At 40.2% G+C, this 18,623-nt stretch overlaps 1 protein-coding gene across 1 annotated transcript; it reads left to right on the top strand.

The window, feature by feature from the left end:
• Positions 1–1,240: 1,240 nt before the first annotated feature.
• PERP (p53 apoptosis effector related to PMP22) lies at positions 1,241–17,962 on the top strand. Its single transcript, XM_007120147.4, has 3 exons — positions 1,241–1,539; positions 12,323–12,463; positions 16,465–17,962. The coding sequence occupies exons 1-3, from the start codon at positions 1,350–1,352 to the stop codon at positions 16,689–16,691; spliced, it is 558 nt and encodes a 185-aa protein (XP_007120209.1). The 5' UTR covers positions 1,241–1,349; the 3' UTR covers positions 16,692–17,962.
• The last annotated feature ends 661 nt before the right edge of the window (positions 17,963–18,623 follow it).

Consider the following 18,623-nt stretch of genomic DNA (forward strand, 5'->3'; position numbering starts at 1 on the left):
TGGATTAAGAGGTACAAACTTCTATGTATAAAAGAAATAAGCTACAAGGATATATTGTACAGCACAGGGAATATAGCCAATATTTTATAATAATTTAAAATGGAATATAATCTATAAAAATACTGAATCACTATGCTGTACACCTGAAACTAACAGAATATTGTCAATCTTCAATTAAATAAAAAGGAAAAGTGATTCAGAGTAAATCTTTGGAAGTACAAGGTAAGATATGACCCTCATTGGATATTCTTCATGCTTTGCCCAAGGCCATGGCGGTGCGGACACCGAGAACTTGTTTCTCCTCAGTCCCCCTCCCATCCACACCTGAGGAGTCATGGTGTTGACAGAAGCAGGGCCAGGACACAGGAGGTGGGGCTTTAGGTGCTGGTTGCATGCTGACGTGACATATGGTTTTTATTTGGAGAAACCTCAAAATAGGAAATGAAAAGGGTAGATGCAGCGGGGTCTAAATAGGTAAGAGATTTGTGGTAGGGAGCGGACTGTGGCAAAGAGGACCTGAATTTATCTGGAGAAGCCGGGTGAAGCGCTTCTAGGACGGAAATGAGCATTTGTTAATTTCAGTGTGTTCACGCATAAAATGTTTATTGTGTCCCCCTTTAGACCCAGACACAGTGCTGGGCACCAGGGATACACAGATTAATAAAACATGGTCTCTCTGTCAAGGAATTGGCACCCGAGTGGGGAAAGCGGGGATGTAAGCAGTGAAGAGTCTGAAGCAGCCATGGTCCAAGGTACAAAGGTGGACCCCAGCAGGAATCGCCCAGCCCTGCCGGGGAGGGTCAGGGACCGGCTCCTGGGCTCGGTACACGCGCTTAGAGTGCGGCAATGACCCCTGTCCAATGCGAACACTCATCTCAAATGGCTCGAAACTTAAATATCGTATTGTTGAAAATCAGACCGTGATCCGACTTCAGGGGTTAAATATTTAATTGGTGATGCGCCGATTAAAATGTGAACACGTTGAAGCACGGAGAAGAAAAGCATTGGATGCGAGAGGACCAAGTGAGAGGAAAACGAGGCAGTGGGTCCCCGCGGCTCCAGGTCTCTCCGGGCAGAGTACGCTCACACAAACCCAGTGTAACCCGAGCCCGGCCCCTCCTCCCCTGCGCTCTCCCGGGCGGGCCGGGCAGGTCAGGGCGGTGCGCTCTGAGTCACCGGAATCTAGGTGGGGCGGGCGCCTCGCCCCCGCGGCCAGCCCCGAGCCGCGTCCTCCAGGAGCCGCCTCCCCGCGGCCTCCTCCCTTTTGTCGCGCTGCCGGCGCTGGAGGGTCACTCTCCGCCGGCGTCCGAGCCCCACGCGCTCCGCTCCTCTCCACCACCACCGTCGAGATGCTGGCCTGCGGCCTGGCCTGCGAGCGCTGCAGGTGGATCCTGCCCCTGCTTTTGTTCAGCGCCATCATTTTTGACATCATCGCGTTGGCCGGCCGCGGATGGCTGCAGGTGGACGAAACCAGCCAGGAGTCCTCCCTGTGGCAGCGGTGTATCTCACCGGGCAACTGCGAGAGCCTCATGAACTATGGTGAGTGCCGCCGCCTCCGTGAAGTCCTCCGGGCGGCTGCTGGGCGAGTGCCGGCGCCCTGGGAGTGCGGAAGTCGCCCTATGAGAATGGACTAAACGGAGTCGAGAAGGGACTGAACAGGGTCTGGGGTAATGGGTGATTCAACAAAAATCTCTTTAGAGCCTAGGTTCATACATCCGACCCGAACAAAATAAAGCAGTAGCAGCTTTCAGTGGCCAAAACCAGGCTCGACACTGGAAGAAAATGGCCCTAGTTCAAACTACGTTTATTCGTAGGGTCTGTCGGTACAGCAAAAGATGATTTCAGCCATTTGAAAAGGGTTTGATGAGTAAATGTAATGAACAAAGTATATTTTCTTGGAGACCTACTGAAATTTCTTCCCATTCCGCCACCTATTTTATATTTTAAAATATGAAATATGCCTTATATTTTAAAATGTAAGTATTTAAAATGCGTACCTTCCCTAATGTTGCTGTATTATTCGTTTAACTTGAACTAAGTGAAAGCAGCTCTTCTTCCTTTAAAAAAGCCCTTTAAATCAAAGTTTCAGCAGTGACGATTTCAGTAGATACTGCAGTGTTTAATGCTTCAGGCTAGTTCTTGTTAGAGGGAGTGTCTTTTTGGCTTAGGCCTGGCATTGCTGTTTAGAAAACTTTATTTTAACCTGATTTGAAATCTAAAAAGCAAACACATCTTCTACACCAGCGAAATGAAGCAGAGTTGACAATTTAATATATTGCAGATGGAGTATTTTATTTTTCCAGCATGGAGGAAGCCTCAGGGACTACCTGTTATTATTACGCGGGACTGGAGAGGAGCTTGCTCTGGGCCGGTACCACCCCCTGCTTTCTCGTAGACGGGAAGAACAGCCGGGGTCTATCGTGATTAGCATTGTGTGAGGGGTCCGGGAGAGGAGGGTTTAAGTATGAGAATAATCATAAGCTTAAAGCCAACTACTACTGAATGGAGCCTTACCAACTGAGTTTAATAGTTTAAAACTGAGAAAGAAGGCTACCCTGCTTTTTTTCCCCATTCTCTGCTAGGATCTTTGACTTGCCCCGCACCTCCGAAGTGGCCCAGGGCTTCACACCAAACTCTGTTTATTTCTGGGACCCTGTATCAGGGGCTTGGTGCTTTATCTTATCCACTGTGGAATTATTTGGAAGTTCTCCTCAAAAATGTACCCCCCAAAGGAGGCATGGTTCTCCTTAGCAGGTAATAAAATGTAAAGACTAAATAGAATTCCTACTTTCCTTAAAGTCTGTGTCTTTCCTCTCTTAAAGCACAAACAGCACACCTGCCAGGGTTTGTATTACCCCAAGTCTTTTAGGTTTTCGAAGGGAATTAATTTCTTTGAAATAATATGTCTCTATCTTCTGGTTAAAATGCAACAGAGTTCAGTATCTTGTAGGGGATTTAATAGACTTGCTTAAAACAGGTGTGTTTTTAAACAGACTTTGATAATCGTATCTCACTGCAAAGACTAATACAGACCCAAAGAATATTCAGCGATCCTGGGCATATGAATTAAGAAGGTTAGTGTGCCACGGGGAGAAGGGTGCAGGCAGAGCCTAGATCAGCACTATTTCTGGGACATGATCTGGCCTGCACAGCTCTGGCTGTGACCACAGCCCTCTTGTGAAAAACGCACAATACAGTTTTTATTTTTCTTGATTTGCAGGATGAACTCACCTTCCTAGGGTGTGGCTCTTCTAACCTCAGGCTGATAGAGTGCTTTGATATAGAAGGGAGTAAGCAGGTTTTGTTTCTGTTTTCTAATTTTTCCAATTTTTTAATTAGACAGGAGTCTAAAGCATTAACTTTTTTTAATTGTAGAGAAAAGACAGATCCAGTGTACAGTTGATGTTTCAATTTGATATAGAAATTGGTCTTTAGAAAAGGTCGGTTTTCCAAGTGAGTCTTGAGGAATCTAGTACTGCCTTTGTGATGCAGCAAGACTGATTTTCATAAGTGGTCGGTGGCTTTCACATTCCAATTTGGTTATTCCGGTGACCTTTGCAAAGATAATCAAGTGCCAAGAATGTGTTAGACATGGCTTTTGCTCAAGCCCTAGAATCAAATCATGAATCTAGCACCCACTGTCGTTAGGTGACCTTGGGAAGAAGAAAACAGCTATGAATTCACCAGGAGAGGTCCATCCCAGGCTATTGAAGTCAAAGATGAGTTGGAGTGATTATTATCCTTCCACTCCGTCTCCTGCCATGGACTGTTGGCTAGTTTTGCCTCACAGTTGTAGAAATTGTGTATTCCTATCCCGTAGGTTGATTACCTATGCGTCTCTGAACTTTTGAGATTTTCAGATAGCTGCAGTTAGGCCTTGCCAAAAACAATATGTTCACATGAGGTCATATTTTATCTAAAATACAGTAAGCAGTTTACACATACTCCCGCGTATGTACAAACACGACAAGGAATAAGGTTGATGGCTCTAATTAAAATGATATCTCAATATTGAGAATTAAGTGTGTATATCCACTTTTTTTTTTTTTTTTGGCGGTACGTGGGCCTCTCACTGTTGTGGCTTCTCCCGTTGTGAAGCACAGGCTCCGGACGCGCAGGGTCAGCGGCCATGGCTCACGGGCCCAGCCGCTCCGCGGCATGTGGGATCTTCCCGGACCGGGGCACGAACCCGTGTCCCCTGCACCGGCAGGCGGACCCTCAACCACTGCGCCACCAGGGAAGCCCTGTATATCCACTTTTTAAAAAATTCTTGCTATGTGCTAGAAAATAAACCTTGTGATTTACCACTGTAAACTACAGTATTAAGAAAGTATACCTGTTTATTACAAAGTGCTTCACTATTTCTTTTATTTGCTGACATTTGTAACAATATGTTCATTTTGCTGGCAGGTATCAGCAATAATACTAAATACTAGAAACTTTTTTAATAAAGGTAAATAGTTCCATAGAATTATGTAAAAAGTAGAATGTTATATTCTTCACTGTCATTAACTTTTTTTTAAAGAATTTCAGATTACCATATCACCTCATTTTTCCTCATCAATGAATCAAATTAAACACTGAATATTTTCTTTTACATAACAGTAACAACTAAATAAATACAAATTCTTGTTTGAATTTTTTAAAAAAGTCATGGTTTCTAGTCCTCAAAATTGGAAAAGAAAAATCTAGATTTAAACATTGAAATGATCATTCCAATTTCATGTATAAAGAAAATGCGGAGTTAGGACTTCCCTGGTGGCACAGTGGTTAAGAATCCGCCTGCCAATGCAGGGGACACGGGTTCGAGCCCTGGTCCGGGAAGATCCCACATGCTGCGGAGCAACTAAGCCCGTGGGCCACGACTACTACAGTGGTTAAGAATCCACCTGCCAATGCAGGGGACACGGGTTCGAGCCCTGGTCCGGGAAGATCCCACATGCTGCGGAGCAACTAAGCCCGTGGGCCACGACTACTGAAGCCTGCATGCCGAGAGCCCATGCTCCGCAACAAGAGAAGCCACGGCAATGAGAAGCCCGCGTTCTGCAACTAGAGAGAAAGCCTGCACACAGCAGCGAAGAACCAACGCAGCCAAAAATAAACAAATAAAAGAAAATGCTAAATTAAATTTGAATCCATGTTCACAGATAATATTTTTGCAGTCCTGGCACCTTCTTTTACAGTTTTAAGAAAGAGTACATCAGGAGGATATTTTCAGCATCAGAGATGTAGATTTCAAGTCCTAAGCAAGCTCTGACTCGTCAGGGTAGAGACTAAGGAAGATAAGTTTAGGCATAAATTACAGGGACAGTTGAGATGAATTTATGCTCCAAGAATGACGGTGGGGAGTCAGTGTGGCAGCACTGGAGAGCCTTTGCCTTGGATCTGAACTCAGAAGTGCAGAGCCTCATTTTTACCGAAGATACCACATTGAATGTTTTTTACATGAAATCAGCCTTTGATAAGTCAAAGGATCAGGTTAATATAGGAAATATTTTTAGATCATCTAGCCCTATGGTTCTTAAATGTACGAGAAAGGAGAAAAATATCAATACGTATGAAGTTAATATTTTACATTAGCCTAAATTCAACTTAAAGGATTTCATTTTGAGATTATGTTCTTGTGGCTTTTTTGCAGAGGGTCAGGGTCAGGTACTCAAATGCTCTTATTTTATGAAATTAGGCATTAGTCGATAGATTAATCTTTGCGGGCATGTGTTCACATTCCTACATAGTAAAACAAAAGGTTGGACACTCTCAATTGATTTTCATAATTAAAAAAATATATATGCTGATTTATAAAATCTAGACGTCTAGGAACCAGTGATCCTGACCAGTTTACTCCACATTTGCTGCGCTTAGCACTACCAGAGAGCCTCAATTCCTGATTTGTCTTTTCTCCTTGTAAATGGCCAGAGACTCCTAGACTATTAGAACTAGGAGAGATGAATAGTGCGCCTACTCAAGCTTTCTCCAAAGCCCACCTATCAGCATCGCCCGTGGCTGATCTGAGCTTCTTCCCTTTGTTCAGCAACTTAACTCAATTTTCTCCACGATGCTATCTACCTATCTTACACCCACAAGAGATGAAATGTGCTTCTCTGTAAATTCTTCCTTTCAGCCTTCTTCCAACGGACAGATTTTCAATCATTTGAGGGTAGATTCCAAATTTGCTGCTAGTTATCTTGTCTGAGTTCACACAGAATTTCCTGTATTTTCCCATCTTCCCGTGTAGGATGGTTTCCCCACTCAGACTTTAAAAGAAGGCCATAAAGGGGTAAAGTTCCATAAAAACCAATGGGAAAGGGTTATCATCTGGCTCAGTTACAGGGGAAAATGTAGAGCATGTAAAGAATCTCACACCTACTGTGGAATTTCTCCCCAGAGACCCCGGCATCATTCTTCCTTTAAGCCATTCGTTTCCTGCCTTCCAAACCTTCTGTAGAATCATTCTTTCTGTGTCGATTTTTTGGGAGGCTTTTCTGAGTCATCCTCCAGATTTTTGCTACTCGTGTGTTACAGACCAGCAGCATCAGCATTATCTGGGAGGTTACTGGATACTCAGCATCTCAGGCCCCACCTACTGAACTGGAATCTATATTTTAACAAGGTCCCCAGGTGATTTGTAAGCACTTTTAAGTTTCAGAAGCACTGGCCTGTATTACTGCAGATCTCCTCATTGAATATGCAACAGTCTTTTTGAATATATCATCCACCCATGTTTATATTTATTTGTAGATAGCATCTTTTTTTGTTTTTTGAACCTGGAGGATATATATATATATATATATTTATTTATTGGAGTATAATTGCTTTACAATGGTGTGTTTCTGCTTTATAATAAAGTGAATCAGCTATACATACACATATATCCCTATATCTCCTCCCTCTTGCATCTCTCTCCCACCCTCCCTATCCCACCCCTCTAGGTGGTCACAAGATAGCATCTTTCTTATTTTTTCAATTATGGTCTTGTCCAGTTTTCAGTTCTGCTTGTGTATGACATAAAGAACTTAATATAAACAATAGGAAGGAATCTGACAAAATCTTGTATTCACTGGGTAGGGCTTTCTGTATTGTTCATAGATGAATCCTTTGTTCTGGAAAGGAACCATCCTCTAGTTGGGTGACAATTTAGAATCTGCAGGACAGTGAGTAAGGGGCTAGGCCACAGACTGTTTTGGTCAATGTTTGGTGCCCACAATATTTGGTGCTAAAACTACTGAAGAATGCAGCAAATCCATTAAAAGAAATACTAATTGGGGGTGAAAAAGTAATGACAGTCTCCAAAATATCACCCACGATATAGCAGTAGTGCTCTCCTTGTCTTAAAATAAAAGTTTATTCATTTTTTCTTTTCACAAACTTAACTTTGATTTATGGTTTCTAGCTTGATAGTCAAGGTATTTATTTATTTTTACTTTTATTGCTCTTTTCTTATCAGTTGATCTTACTGGTCTTTTCCCAGCTGTATTTGCCTTGTAACATCATGTTTTAGTATATAATCTCCGGAAAAACGTATAGCATTTATTCCTCATACAAAAAACTTAAAAACATTTTTTAGAAAAAACTCGGAATTTCATTAGTAACCAGTGAATGGTTTCCATGTTGTTGACTTAATGTTGAATCTTTGCAAGCAATAGCAAAATCTGAGAAGCCATTCATTACCTAAATGGATCTTTAATGAATCTTATCTAAAAGTGGATTTATAATGTTGCTGGTTTCTTTGATAACATAAATTTCTTCAAGTGGTACTTAGAAAATAAACTTAGGACAGAATAAATTATATATATATATGAAACACCAAATTTATCTTCTCTTAAGGAAACAAAACAAACAACATTCCTGCACAGAAACTCTGTTTACCTGGAGCGCAGCATGCTTTTGTGGTCTCAATTCAGAGAAAGATAATTGACAATGAGAATCCTTCCCCAATCCCCTAAACACACACACACACACACACACACACACACACACATATAAAGAAGGTGACACACACACACACACACACACACACACACACATTCTGCTTATTTGAATTTAATGATAGTATTTAATTGAATTTAATGATTGGCAGTAGCCATGAAAAAAATCTATAGAAATGAGACTATAATTGACAGTGGGTCACATACTGAAAGTTACATGCTCCTTTTTGGCAGTGCTGCAATCTGTTTTTATAAGGAGATTAATCATCTATCTTAGTCGTTCTCAGATTTTAGTATGGATGTAAGAAATACCAGTAAAATGCGGATTAGGAAAGGCAGAAATTTAGTGTATAAAATATTAATGAAGGACAGACAGACTTGTCTTCAGAATAGATGAAGATGGACTGTTCAAAGAACTGAGGACCATCTGTTGACGCTGAATCATGAAAGAAGTAGCTTCAAGATAAGTTTTAAAAATTGATGTTTTTCCATTGGGGCTGGTAAATAGGGTACAATTTAGACCAAAGGTATAATATAAAAATATAAATATATAGCTCCCAAAGGGTTGGGTAAATTTATAGATATTAGACTCATTCTGGGTGATTAAGGGAGACCAAAGGCACTTAGCCTACAGATTTATCTAAGTTTTCAAAATGTATGTCATGGAGAATTGCCATGTTGTTAGTCCACATGGCTGTTGGTTCCCTTCTCAGGCAGAATATTGGGCTGCGAGGACTCTGCTCAGACCTGGTAGGATGCATCTCATCATCTTACAACAAAATAGTTATTGACATGAGACAGCAGATTGCCTTCCTTTTTATCCATCAGTCAGGACCTTCAAAACCATGTCAAGATTTGTATCTTAAATGATAGTTAAGTGAATCAATGTGGGTGTTTCCACTCTCAAGGAGCAGGTTTTACACGTTCTACTTCCAAGGCAGCCTTTCTCCAGATAGAGTGTTGCTTAACTTTCCATTTTGATTTTCTTTAGACTCAGCATTTTAAATAAGGAAGACGCTAATTGAGTTGATTTAACATAACATAGGAAAAGTTCTTAAAATGATCTGTTTATATTTACATTCACCTGTTGGTTTTAGGTTAGGTGAATTGGCTTACTATTTCTTTTATTTAATTCCTTTCAAGTACCTGAAACTAAATGTAAATTACACCTTAGCGGTAATGTCAGCGGAAGCAGTAATAGCAATAATCTAACTTGGCATTAATCTTCCTCAAATAAACAGGTAAAATGATTGATGTTACTCTTTATAGCAACATCATACATAATTTATTTAGCTATACTTTAAAAACCTTACTCTGTGATTGTCAAAGTTTGATTACTAAATATGTTCCCTGTTAGGATGTTTCTCCTGTTTTTTATTGAAAACTCACAATCTGCTACGCAATTCATCTTCACTGTTTGCATTCCTCTCTATGCTTATATAGCTGTGTTGCCTTTTCATTGAACAGTTTCAAACATGTGAACTCACCTTAAAAGGAAAGCTCTGCCTGCTTATTGGAATTGAATGATTGTATTTAATTGAATTTAATGATTGGCAGTAGCCATGCAAAAATCTACAGACATGAGACTGTAATTGACAGTGGGTCACATACTGAAAGTTACATGCTCCTTTTTGGCAACGTTGCAGCTATTTTTATAAGAAGATTAATCATCTCTCTTAGTTGTTCTCAAACTTTAGTATAAATGTAAGAAATACCAGTAAAATGCAGATTCCTTTCCAGCTCTGATTCAGTATGTCTGGAGGGATGCTTAGGAATCCATACTTTTTGTTGTTGTTGTTGTTTGTTTGTTTGTTTTTTGCGGTACGCGGGCCTCTCACTGTTGTGGCCTCCCCCGTTGCGGAGTGCAGGCTCAGCGGCCATGGCTCACGGGCCCAGCCGCTCTGCAGCATGTGGGATCTTCCCGGACCGGGGCACGAACCCGCGCCCCCTGCATCGGCAGGCGGACTCTCAACCACTGCGCCACCAGGGAAGCCCGGAATCCATACTTTTTTTAAGCACCACTGATGATTTTGAGTCAGTGGTTTGTGGGCTAGACTTCGAGATGGTCTGATCAATTAATGTTCTTTCCAAAGCATGGTCCCTTTTCTCTGGAAAGTTACCTCACTCGAAGCACAAGGCAAAAGTGAGAAAAGAGACTTGCTCAATCTCACATTTTGGCTTTATCCATGTCTATTTTAAAATAAAACATTTCTATTTTACCTTGGTCTTACTGATCTCACAGGAAGAGCAAGACGTGGAGGAAAGTGATAAAAATTATAAACATAAAACTAGGCCCACTCAGGTACTGTCATGCCGCCATCCTGACCAGTGCCACTAATGGGTAATTTGTGTGAAAACATGGTATTTGAGCATGTAAAAAACATGGAGCATGTGTCATTGCCTTAATTACCTATTACACCCCAGTCATCCCTGAATCTAGATGAAGAATTGGAGGGAGTATGGAGGCTAGAGAAGGGAACGGGGGAGCTCAGCCCAGGTTTGTCTCTAACAGTTGAAGATGTAAACGTGCAGTGGAGAACCGAGGAAGAGTCTTCATGTGACAGTGTAGAACCTTGAGAACGTCGAATAAAGTGAAAACTTGAGGTACTGGAGAAAGTCATAGGAATACATGAGGACATTTTTGAACAGAGAGGGCTGGAGAATGAATAGCTCCATTACTTTTCACACAAGAGCTCTCCTCCTCACAGTAATCTTGAAAGAAGGCATTTTAGCCTTGGTTAACAGATGAGCAGACTGACAGTGGCTAATAGGTAATAGAGGCAGGGCATAAACGAGGGCAAGCTGGCTCCCAAGCCTTTGTTCTTTCTGCTAGTCCTTATCTTTGTCTAACATTGACCAGTCCAATGACCCAAAATTAAGTCAGGATATGTTTGCCAGCCAAGCTGGGTTAAAGCTAGAGTAAAACCAGTGCCGAGGTACACGCAGCTCTCCTTTTCAAATGCAATAAAGAGAAATAGGTTAAGGGTGCATGTTCATCCATTAATGAATGAGTGGGTAAACATAACGTGGGCTGTCCAGACAATAGAATAATTATTGGTCATAAAAAGGAAGGCACTCCTAATCCATGCTGCTCCAACATGGGTGAACCTTGAAAACATTATGCTAAGTGAAAGCGTAAGACAGTCACAAAGGCCACATAGTATATAATTCTGTTTATATGAAATGTCCAGAATAAGCACATTTATAGAGACAGAAAGTAGATCAGAAGGTGAATGAAGAGGGGAGGAGGAGGGGACTGCTAACGGACAGGGGGTTTCTTTTTGGGGTGATGAAAATTTTGGAATTGTAAGTGATGATGGTTGCACAGCCCTGTGAATAGGGTGAAAACTACTGCATTGTACACTTTAAATGGATGAATTTTCTAGTATGTAAATTATATCTTAAAAAAAAAAAAAAAAAAAGAGTCCTGTTCCGGATTCAGACAGTCTGGAAATCAAACTTGGCTGCCAGCTGTGTGGCTGTAGGCAGGTTATCTGGACTCTCAAAGGCTTAGTATAATCTCACTTGTCAGTTACTACCTCTAGAGAGAAGGTTGTGTGGGAAGAGATTTTACAAATTTGTGCAGTTTGAACAATTAGAATTATTGGCTGGAATCCTTAGCTTGGGAGTCATGGCTCTTCTCTTCCCACAGCTGCAGAGCAGAATGCCCCAGGGCTAGAGCCGCCCATGTAGATCTTCAAGCCTAGGGCTCAATGTCCGCCTCATCCTTATTGTTTTTAGGGCCCATGTCAATCATTGAGAATTACTGTGCAATAAATTCTGAATACTTCACAAGTTAAAATTTAGGCAAAAATTTAGAAATGTTGTTTGCACCTAAACTTGTTATACAAAGCGCAGCTAGCTACTTTACAATTAAATTGTTTTATTTTATATCTCTGCCTAGTCATAAGTACTGTGAGTTTTCAATAATTATTTTTGCATGGGACCAAACCTTAATATGGAACAAAGATCCTTTTAAAGGTATTTGAAACAGTTCCTGAAGAGATTGTAATTTGGATTGTTCCATAGTAAAAATGTTGTTTATTGTGGTCATGTTCTGGTAGAACTTGAGTGACTCTTTTAAATATACCTGTTTATATGCCAGTTTATTAAATGAGGTACAGTTTAATGTAGTTTACTTTTCATTTCGGAGGTATAAACATTTGCCCCAAATCGAGGGGATAAGGCATTACTGCATATCAGTATGTTAATGTCGTACCTATGAATTGCCTATTCTTCCCTTAAAATATGGAGATGCTTAAGTATTGTCTAAAGAAAAACTGTTCTTCTACCCAAATACAATTAGTAGAAAGAAAAAAAAAAACCCATTGATGCTTTGATAAGTAATTTTTTAATTTGGCTTGTCTGTCTTACTAATTGCTGTTTCTTTCTTACAGAGTGGGGAAAGGCAGCTGCCGCCATGCTCATCTGTGGCTTCATCATCCTGGTGATCTGTTTCATCCTCTCTTTCTTTGTCCTCTGCGGATCCCAAATGCTTGTCTTCCTGAGAATGATTGGAGGCCTCCTGGCCCTGGCTGGTAAGACTGTGCGCCAGCAATCCTTTCTTCCTATCTGCAGGGGACATCAATATAATAATGTCCACGCCACAAAGAAGATCTCTGACAATACAGTTCCTGATGTGTTCTCGGAAAATGTGTCACCAAAGGCAGAAGTAACAGGAGAGATGTATTTTAAGAGCTGGATCCCTTTTATCCTCTGCCTGAGACAGCGTTCCATGCCCCCCATCCAACTAAGGAAGGTTGTCACTCTACCTGCTGCTATCTCTCATAGATGACCCCATGTCCTTGACACCGCTGCCCCGAGGGACCAGGGCTGGAAGTGCAGTGTCTCCACAGTGGTCCCAGGCTGGCCTCCCATGAGCCCCATGCCTGAGCGGACTGGAATGTCCCTGAACCATTGCACTTGTTGAAGGCATTCTGCAGTCTTAGGATGTGGTGGGTCACAGGTTTTCTGCAGTGGGATGGGGGATCTGGGAAGGGCCAGATCTGGAATTGCCTCTTTGCAGCTTAGAGCCAGGGTTGGGCAATGGGAAACTTAGTGATGCAGCTGGGTGGGGCTCGGAGAGAACATTTATTAAGGGAATATAAGAACTAGGAATCTAGGAGCAAGAATCTAGAGGCAAGAATTATTTGAAATTTTAGGTGGGCACCTGGCAGTAGGCAGGACCCCAGCCACAGAGCTGGATTTAGATGCAAATCTGGATTTTCTGAGGAGGGGAAAGAAGAAGAAGATGCTGATAAGGGCAAAGCGAGGCGGCCATAGTCCATTTCTCAAGCTACCAACTTAGGCTCATGGAACCAAAGCCGAAGTCCAGCCACAGACCTGAGGTATAAATACAAAGTGAGCATATGGTTTTGGAAACAAGTCAGAAGCCTCGTAACTAGAGAGGTCCACAGGATCAAGCCTGAGCCTGAGTGGGACCTCTGTACGCAGGGTTCCCTGAGTACAAAGAAGGTGATGGCAGGATCTAGGGCAGGCTAAGTGAGGAGCAAAAAGACCCAGGCTGGGAGGAAGGAGGTAGCCTCCGAGAACCAGCCAGTGCAGGTCCAACCGTCCCCTGTACATTTAAACATGTCTCTTGATTCAAAATAAAGTTTACTCGAGTGTTCCTCATGTTTCAAACTTTGTTTTTGGAATAATATTTTAGAATCAGAAATGGCTAGGAATCACAAAACGTATGAAGAATCTTGTTGAGTCCCACCTCCACTTTTATTTGGTGTTTTGTAGTTCAAATTTACAAGACCTTATCAAAGAAACAATGTGATGTAGCTTCCTATCCCATGTGTTAGAAGACTAGGTAGAGGCCTATATAAATCACCATTATAAATAACACTATGACATTAACGTTCATTGAAAAATCCTTTATGACCCATCAATTCCACTTCTAGGTATATATCCAAAAGAACCAAAAGCAGGGATTTGAATAGGTACTTGTACGTCCATGTTCATAGCAGCATTATTCACAATAGCCAAAACGTGGAAACAACCCAAGTGTTCATCAGCAGACAAATATATAAACAAAATGTAGTCTGTACATACAATGGAATATCATGCAGCCATAAAAAGGAATGAAATTTTGATGTGAGCTACAACATGGACGGACCTTGAAAACATTATGCTGAAAGAAATAAGGTAGATACAGAAGGACGAATATTTTATGATTTCACTTGTATGATGTACCTGGAATAGGCAAATTCACAGAGACAGAAAGTCGATTAGTGGTTACCAGTAGCTGAGGGGAGGGGGTAATGGGTACATATTGTGGATGTTGAAAATGTTTTAGGTATGGATAGTGGTGATGATTACACAACATTGTGAATGTATTTAATGCCACTGAATCGAACACTTAGCAAATGGTTAAAATGATAAGTATTATGTTGAGTATATTTTGCCAAAATTAAAAGAAATCCTAGTAAAACTCTTCTGTCCACCTTAACATTAAAACATTAAGATCTAGTAATTGCCATCTCTAGCTAACAGGGTTGCAGGAGTTATTGTAAAAAAAAAACTCGTTCTGGTGAGTTTTGATAGATAAACAGCTGAACTGTCCTGCTTAATCCCATGTTCTCATTTTACAATTTAATTCTCCTCTTCTCCTTCAGAGTTGGACAAGTGGAATGGGAAATGTTTAATAGAAAAATAAAAAGCCTAGAAATCTCAATACATTTTTAGTGGTAATAATGTTGAATAAGCCCTACTTGATTTTTAAGATATATTTCATAACAATTATTTTTAATTTGATGTATATTATTGGGTTAAAATCAGAATAATTGAACACCAATACAATTTAGATTTTGTAAAAATTGATCCAAACCATTACCAGAACTTTATGTGATGAACCAAAATGGGTAAATAACAATGTTTAACATTTATTACTAGGCATATTAGAGAAAAATGCAGAGAAGTGTTCCTTCTGTGTCATACACAATGATTTGCAGAAAATGACAAACTTAACTAGTGAGAGTTTGTTATTTAAACTAGACAGAAAGCGGGACTTCCCTCGTGGTCCAGTGGGTGAGACTATGCACTCCCAGTGCAGGGGGCCCGGGTTTGATCCTTGGTGGGGGAACTAGATCCCACATGCATGCTGCAACTAAGAGTTCGCATGTTGCAACTAAGAAGTCCACATGCCACAGCTAAGAGTCCGCATGCCACAACTGAAAAAAAAAAAAAAAAAAAAAAAAGATCCTGCATGCCACAACTAAGACCTGGTGCAGCCAAAATAAATAAATAAATAAATAAATATTTAAAAATAAATAAATAAAGTAGACAGGAACCAGAGAAATATTTAAGATCTGCACCAAGATTGCCCTTCATAAGTTGCCAAAGAAGAACATTTTAAGTTGGGAAATAGAAGCAACAAATCAAGATGTGGAAACATCTACAGCCTTTCTAGTAATTAAAAAAAAAAAGAAAACTAGTTAAGGGTATATCTGTGGAGCTAGTAGAAAAAAATTAAGGTGAAAGAAAAGTGGTGGTAAGGACTATTCACTCCCTGACATACTCATGGGAGCACAGCCAGCTGATCCCTCTTTGTGAAGAGTAGCGTCTGAGTGTCACAGAGCTAAAATCTGCTTATACTCAAAGTCATGGCAATGCACATACTAAATACTAGGTAAAAAATGCATAGCATAGCATAGCATGTGTATACTCATTAGAGCTTTATAGATTTATGCATGTTCATTGAAAAAGACTACAAAGTAGATTTAATACATTCCTTTTCTTTTTAAGCAATGTAAATTGTTAATACATGATTAATAATAATTGTAATAATGTGACTCATATCAAAGAGCTTAGAAATTTTTTTGACATGTTTTCCTTCCCATATCTTCCCTTTCACTTTTTAAAGCACTGTGGTTATTCCCCTCTTTTACTTCTATTCCCCCAGGCTGGAACGCTCTTCTTCCTGCCCTCCATCTCTTCATTTCTATTTATTCTTCAGATTCCCTCTCCCTCTGCAGGCTTTTCTGCTGATTCTCCCATTGATCATTCGTATCATTGATTCATTGTTTTATTTCGTCATTTATTTATTGAATGAATATTCCTCTATCTGTGTCTGTGTGTGCATACACACAGACATATGTATATGTCCATATATGTTTTATTTTGCTAACACTGATAATATTAACTTATGTTTGGCACAGGAAAAGCAAAGGTGAAAAAGTAGGCTCTCCTCTACCCTCTTGCTTTCTATTGCACACCACAATTCAGCACGTTTTACTTTAGTATATTTAGTATATATATGCTTAAATAGGTACATGAATCTCTAATTTTCTGTCTGTATTTCATATACTCAGTGTTCTACTCAGTGCCAAGTATCTCTGACACACAATATTCAGTCATCTTTTTTTGGCTTATGATTAACTAGACTCCCCCAGCCCCTTTTATCAGCATTATTTAGGTGGATTTAATACTTATTTTAAGGCAAAAATGTTGTGGAAGAGGAAATAATCTGTTGTTACCATGCATTCATTCATTCATACATTCACACTTTGTATTTTATTTTCCTTCCTTTTAGCTGTGTTCCAGATCATCTGCCTGGTAATTTACCCTGTGAAGTACAACCAGCAGTTTATCTTTAATGAATACTCTGAGGTCACTTACATCTATAGCTGGGCCTACGGCTTTGGGTGGGCGGCCACGATTATCCTGATTGGCTGTGCCTTCTTCTTCTGTTGCCTCCCCAACTATGCAGATGACCTGCTGGGCAATGCCAAGCCCAGGTACTTCTACACATCTCCCTAAGGTGGGGAATGAGCTGAAGAACGTCACTCCTGCTGAGATGGATTCCAGAGAAAGAAACTGTTTACCCCGGAACACTCTGAACCTATGTTTGGGGCAGCATTCATATCATTAAACTATAGTCAAAGTGCTACAATACTTTGGGAGAGAATATTTCTTAAATAGTTTTAGAGTTTCATATTCATCTTTTATCTATGATTTGTAGAGTTAAACAAGACTTACTTCTTTTAACTAATGACCTAATTACTAATATGCCAGTGTTTCCTTTTATCTAACCATGCCATTTATATCGCATTTGTAAAAGAATATGAGAATGAAACTAACCACGTAATTTATAAGGTAAAAATGAGAAGGCTGTAAAGATTTGAGTAATCTGATCAGGTTTCTGTTTTTCCCAGATGGAATGAACTGGGTCTATTAAGGACTAAGGAGAGAGGAGGATATTGGTAAAAATTGCCAGTGACCAAATATTCTAAAAGAAATGCAAAAAATAAATATTTTTTCAAGCCTTCAGCTATTTAAAGAAGCAAAATCGTTTCCTAAATGCATATCATTTGTGAGAATTTCTAATTAACATCATGAATAATTGATTTGGGGCTAAGCTTCCCATTAACTTGATATGGCATCTAGGAAAGTATTCTTTCATGGCCAAAGCCTGTTGCAGTAGTAAGACCTCCTTAAGTAGTGAAATCTTAAGATGAAATTTTCTCTTTTAAAGTGGTTTGTAGGGTTGGGGTGTGGTAAAGTGCTACTAATAATTCTGCGCTGTTTGGTGTCTATATGTTCTAGACTAGGGTAGACTGGATTAAAAGATGGACTGGTCTAATTCGTCCTAACATCTAGGTAGGATTAGGTTGTTCAGTAAACCATTAGGAGGGCCATTCCCATCCCAAAAGTAACAATAAAACAGCCTAAAGAGAAGAAATGGCTTGAATTTTTCATCTTAGGCTTGACCAGGCTCTAATCATGTAGACACAGCTTCTGATAGATTGCGGCTGTAAACAAAAACTCAAACACGGTTAAAAACCTGGTTTCCCTTGGTAAACAGATTAAAAATATCTGAGGTAAAACATGCAACAGGAGAATTCAGGGATGTGGGATTTCTCTGAATGGCAAATATGATATATCATATGGATTTTTAAAAAAATATTTGTACTTATGTAATGAAAACCAATTCATTTTATGTATCAAATTATTATCTTGTAAGTTGTAAAAATAAGCAGTTGCAGTTTTCATTATGAATTTTCCCCAATAAACCAGGTGTTCTAATCTTATTTCTAGTTTGCAGTTTTTTTAGTTTTGCTTCTTAGCCCCTGCTCCGCCCCCCGCCCCGCCCCCACCCCGCCGCCAATCTGAGGAAGGGGATTTTTTTTTTTTAACATCTTTATTGGAGTATAGTTGCTTAACAATGTTCTGTTGGTTTCTGCTGTATAACAAAGTGAGTCAGCTATACATATACATATATCTCCATATCCCCTCCCTCTTGCGTCTCCCTCCCACCCTCCCTATCCCACCCCTCTAGATGGTCACAAAGCACTGAGCTGCTCTCCCTGTGCTATGCGGCTGCTTCCCACTAGCTATCTGTTTTACGTTTGGTAGTGTATATATGTCCATGCCACTCTCTCACTTTGTCCCAGCTTACCCTTCCCCCTCCCCATGTCCTCAAGTCCATTCGCTACATCTGCGTCTTTATTCCTGTCCTAGCCCTAGGTTCTTCAGAACCTTTTTTTTTTTCTTAGATTCCATATATATGTGTTAGCATACAGTATTTGTTTTTCTCTTTCTGACTTACTTCACCCTGTATGACAGTCTCTAGGTCCATCCACTTTACTACAAATAACTCAGTTTCGTTCCTTTTTATGGCTGAGTAATATTCCATTGTATATATGTGCCACATCTTCTTTATCCATTCATCTGTCAGTGGACACTTAGGTT

The sequence above is a fragment of the Physeter macrocephalus genome, chromosome 10, assembly GCF_002837175.3.
Source record: "Physeter macrocephalus isolate SW-GA chromosome 10, ASM283717v5, whole genome shotgun sequence".
Taxonomy (NCBI): domain Eukaryota; kingdom Metazoa; phylum Chordata; class Mammalia; order Artiodactyla; family Physeteridae; genus Physeter; species Physeter macrocephalus.

Excerpts from the sequence above, each read along its gene's own strand:
- PERP (XM_007120147.4), top strand. The coding sequence starts at position 1,350 with ATGCTGGCCTGCGGCCTGGCCTGCGAGCGCTGCAGGTGGATCCTGCCC. Across the intron at positions 1,540-12,322 it reads CGAGAGCCTCATGAACTATG|AGTGGGGAAAGGCAGCTGCC; the intron begins GTGAGTGCCGCC and ends TCTTTCTTACAG. Across the intron at positions 12,464-16,464 it reads AGGCCTCCTGGCCCTGGCTG|CTGTGTTCCAGATCATCTGC; the intron begins GTAAGACTGTGC and ends CCTTCCTTTTAG.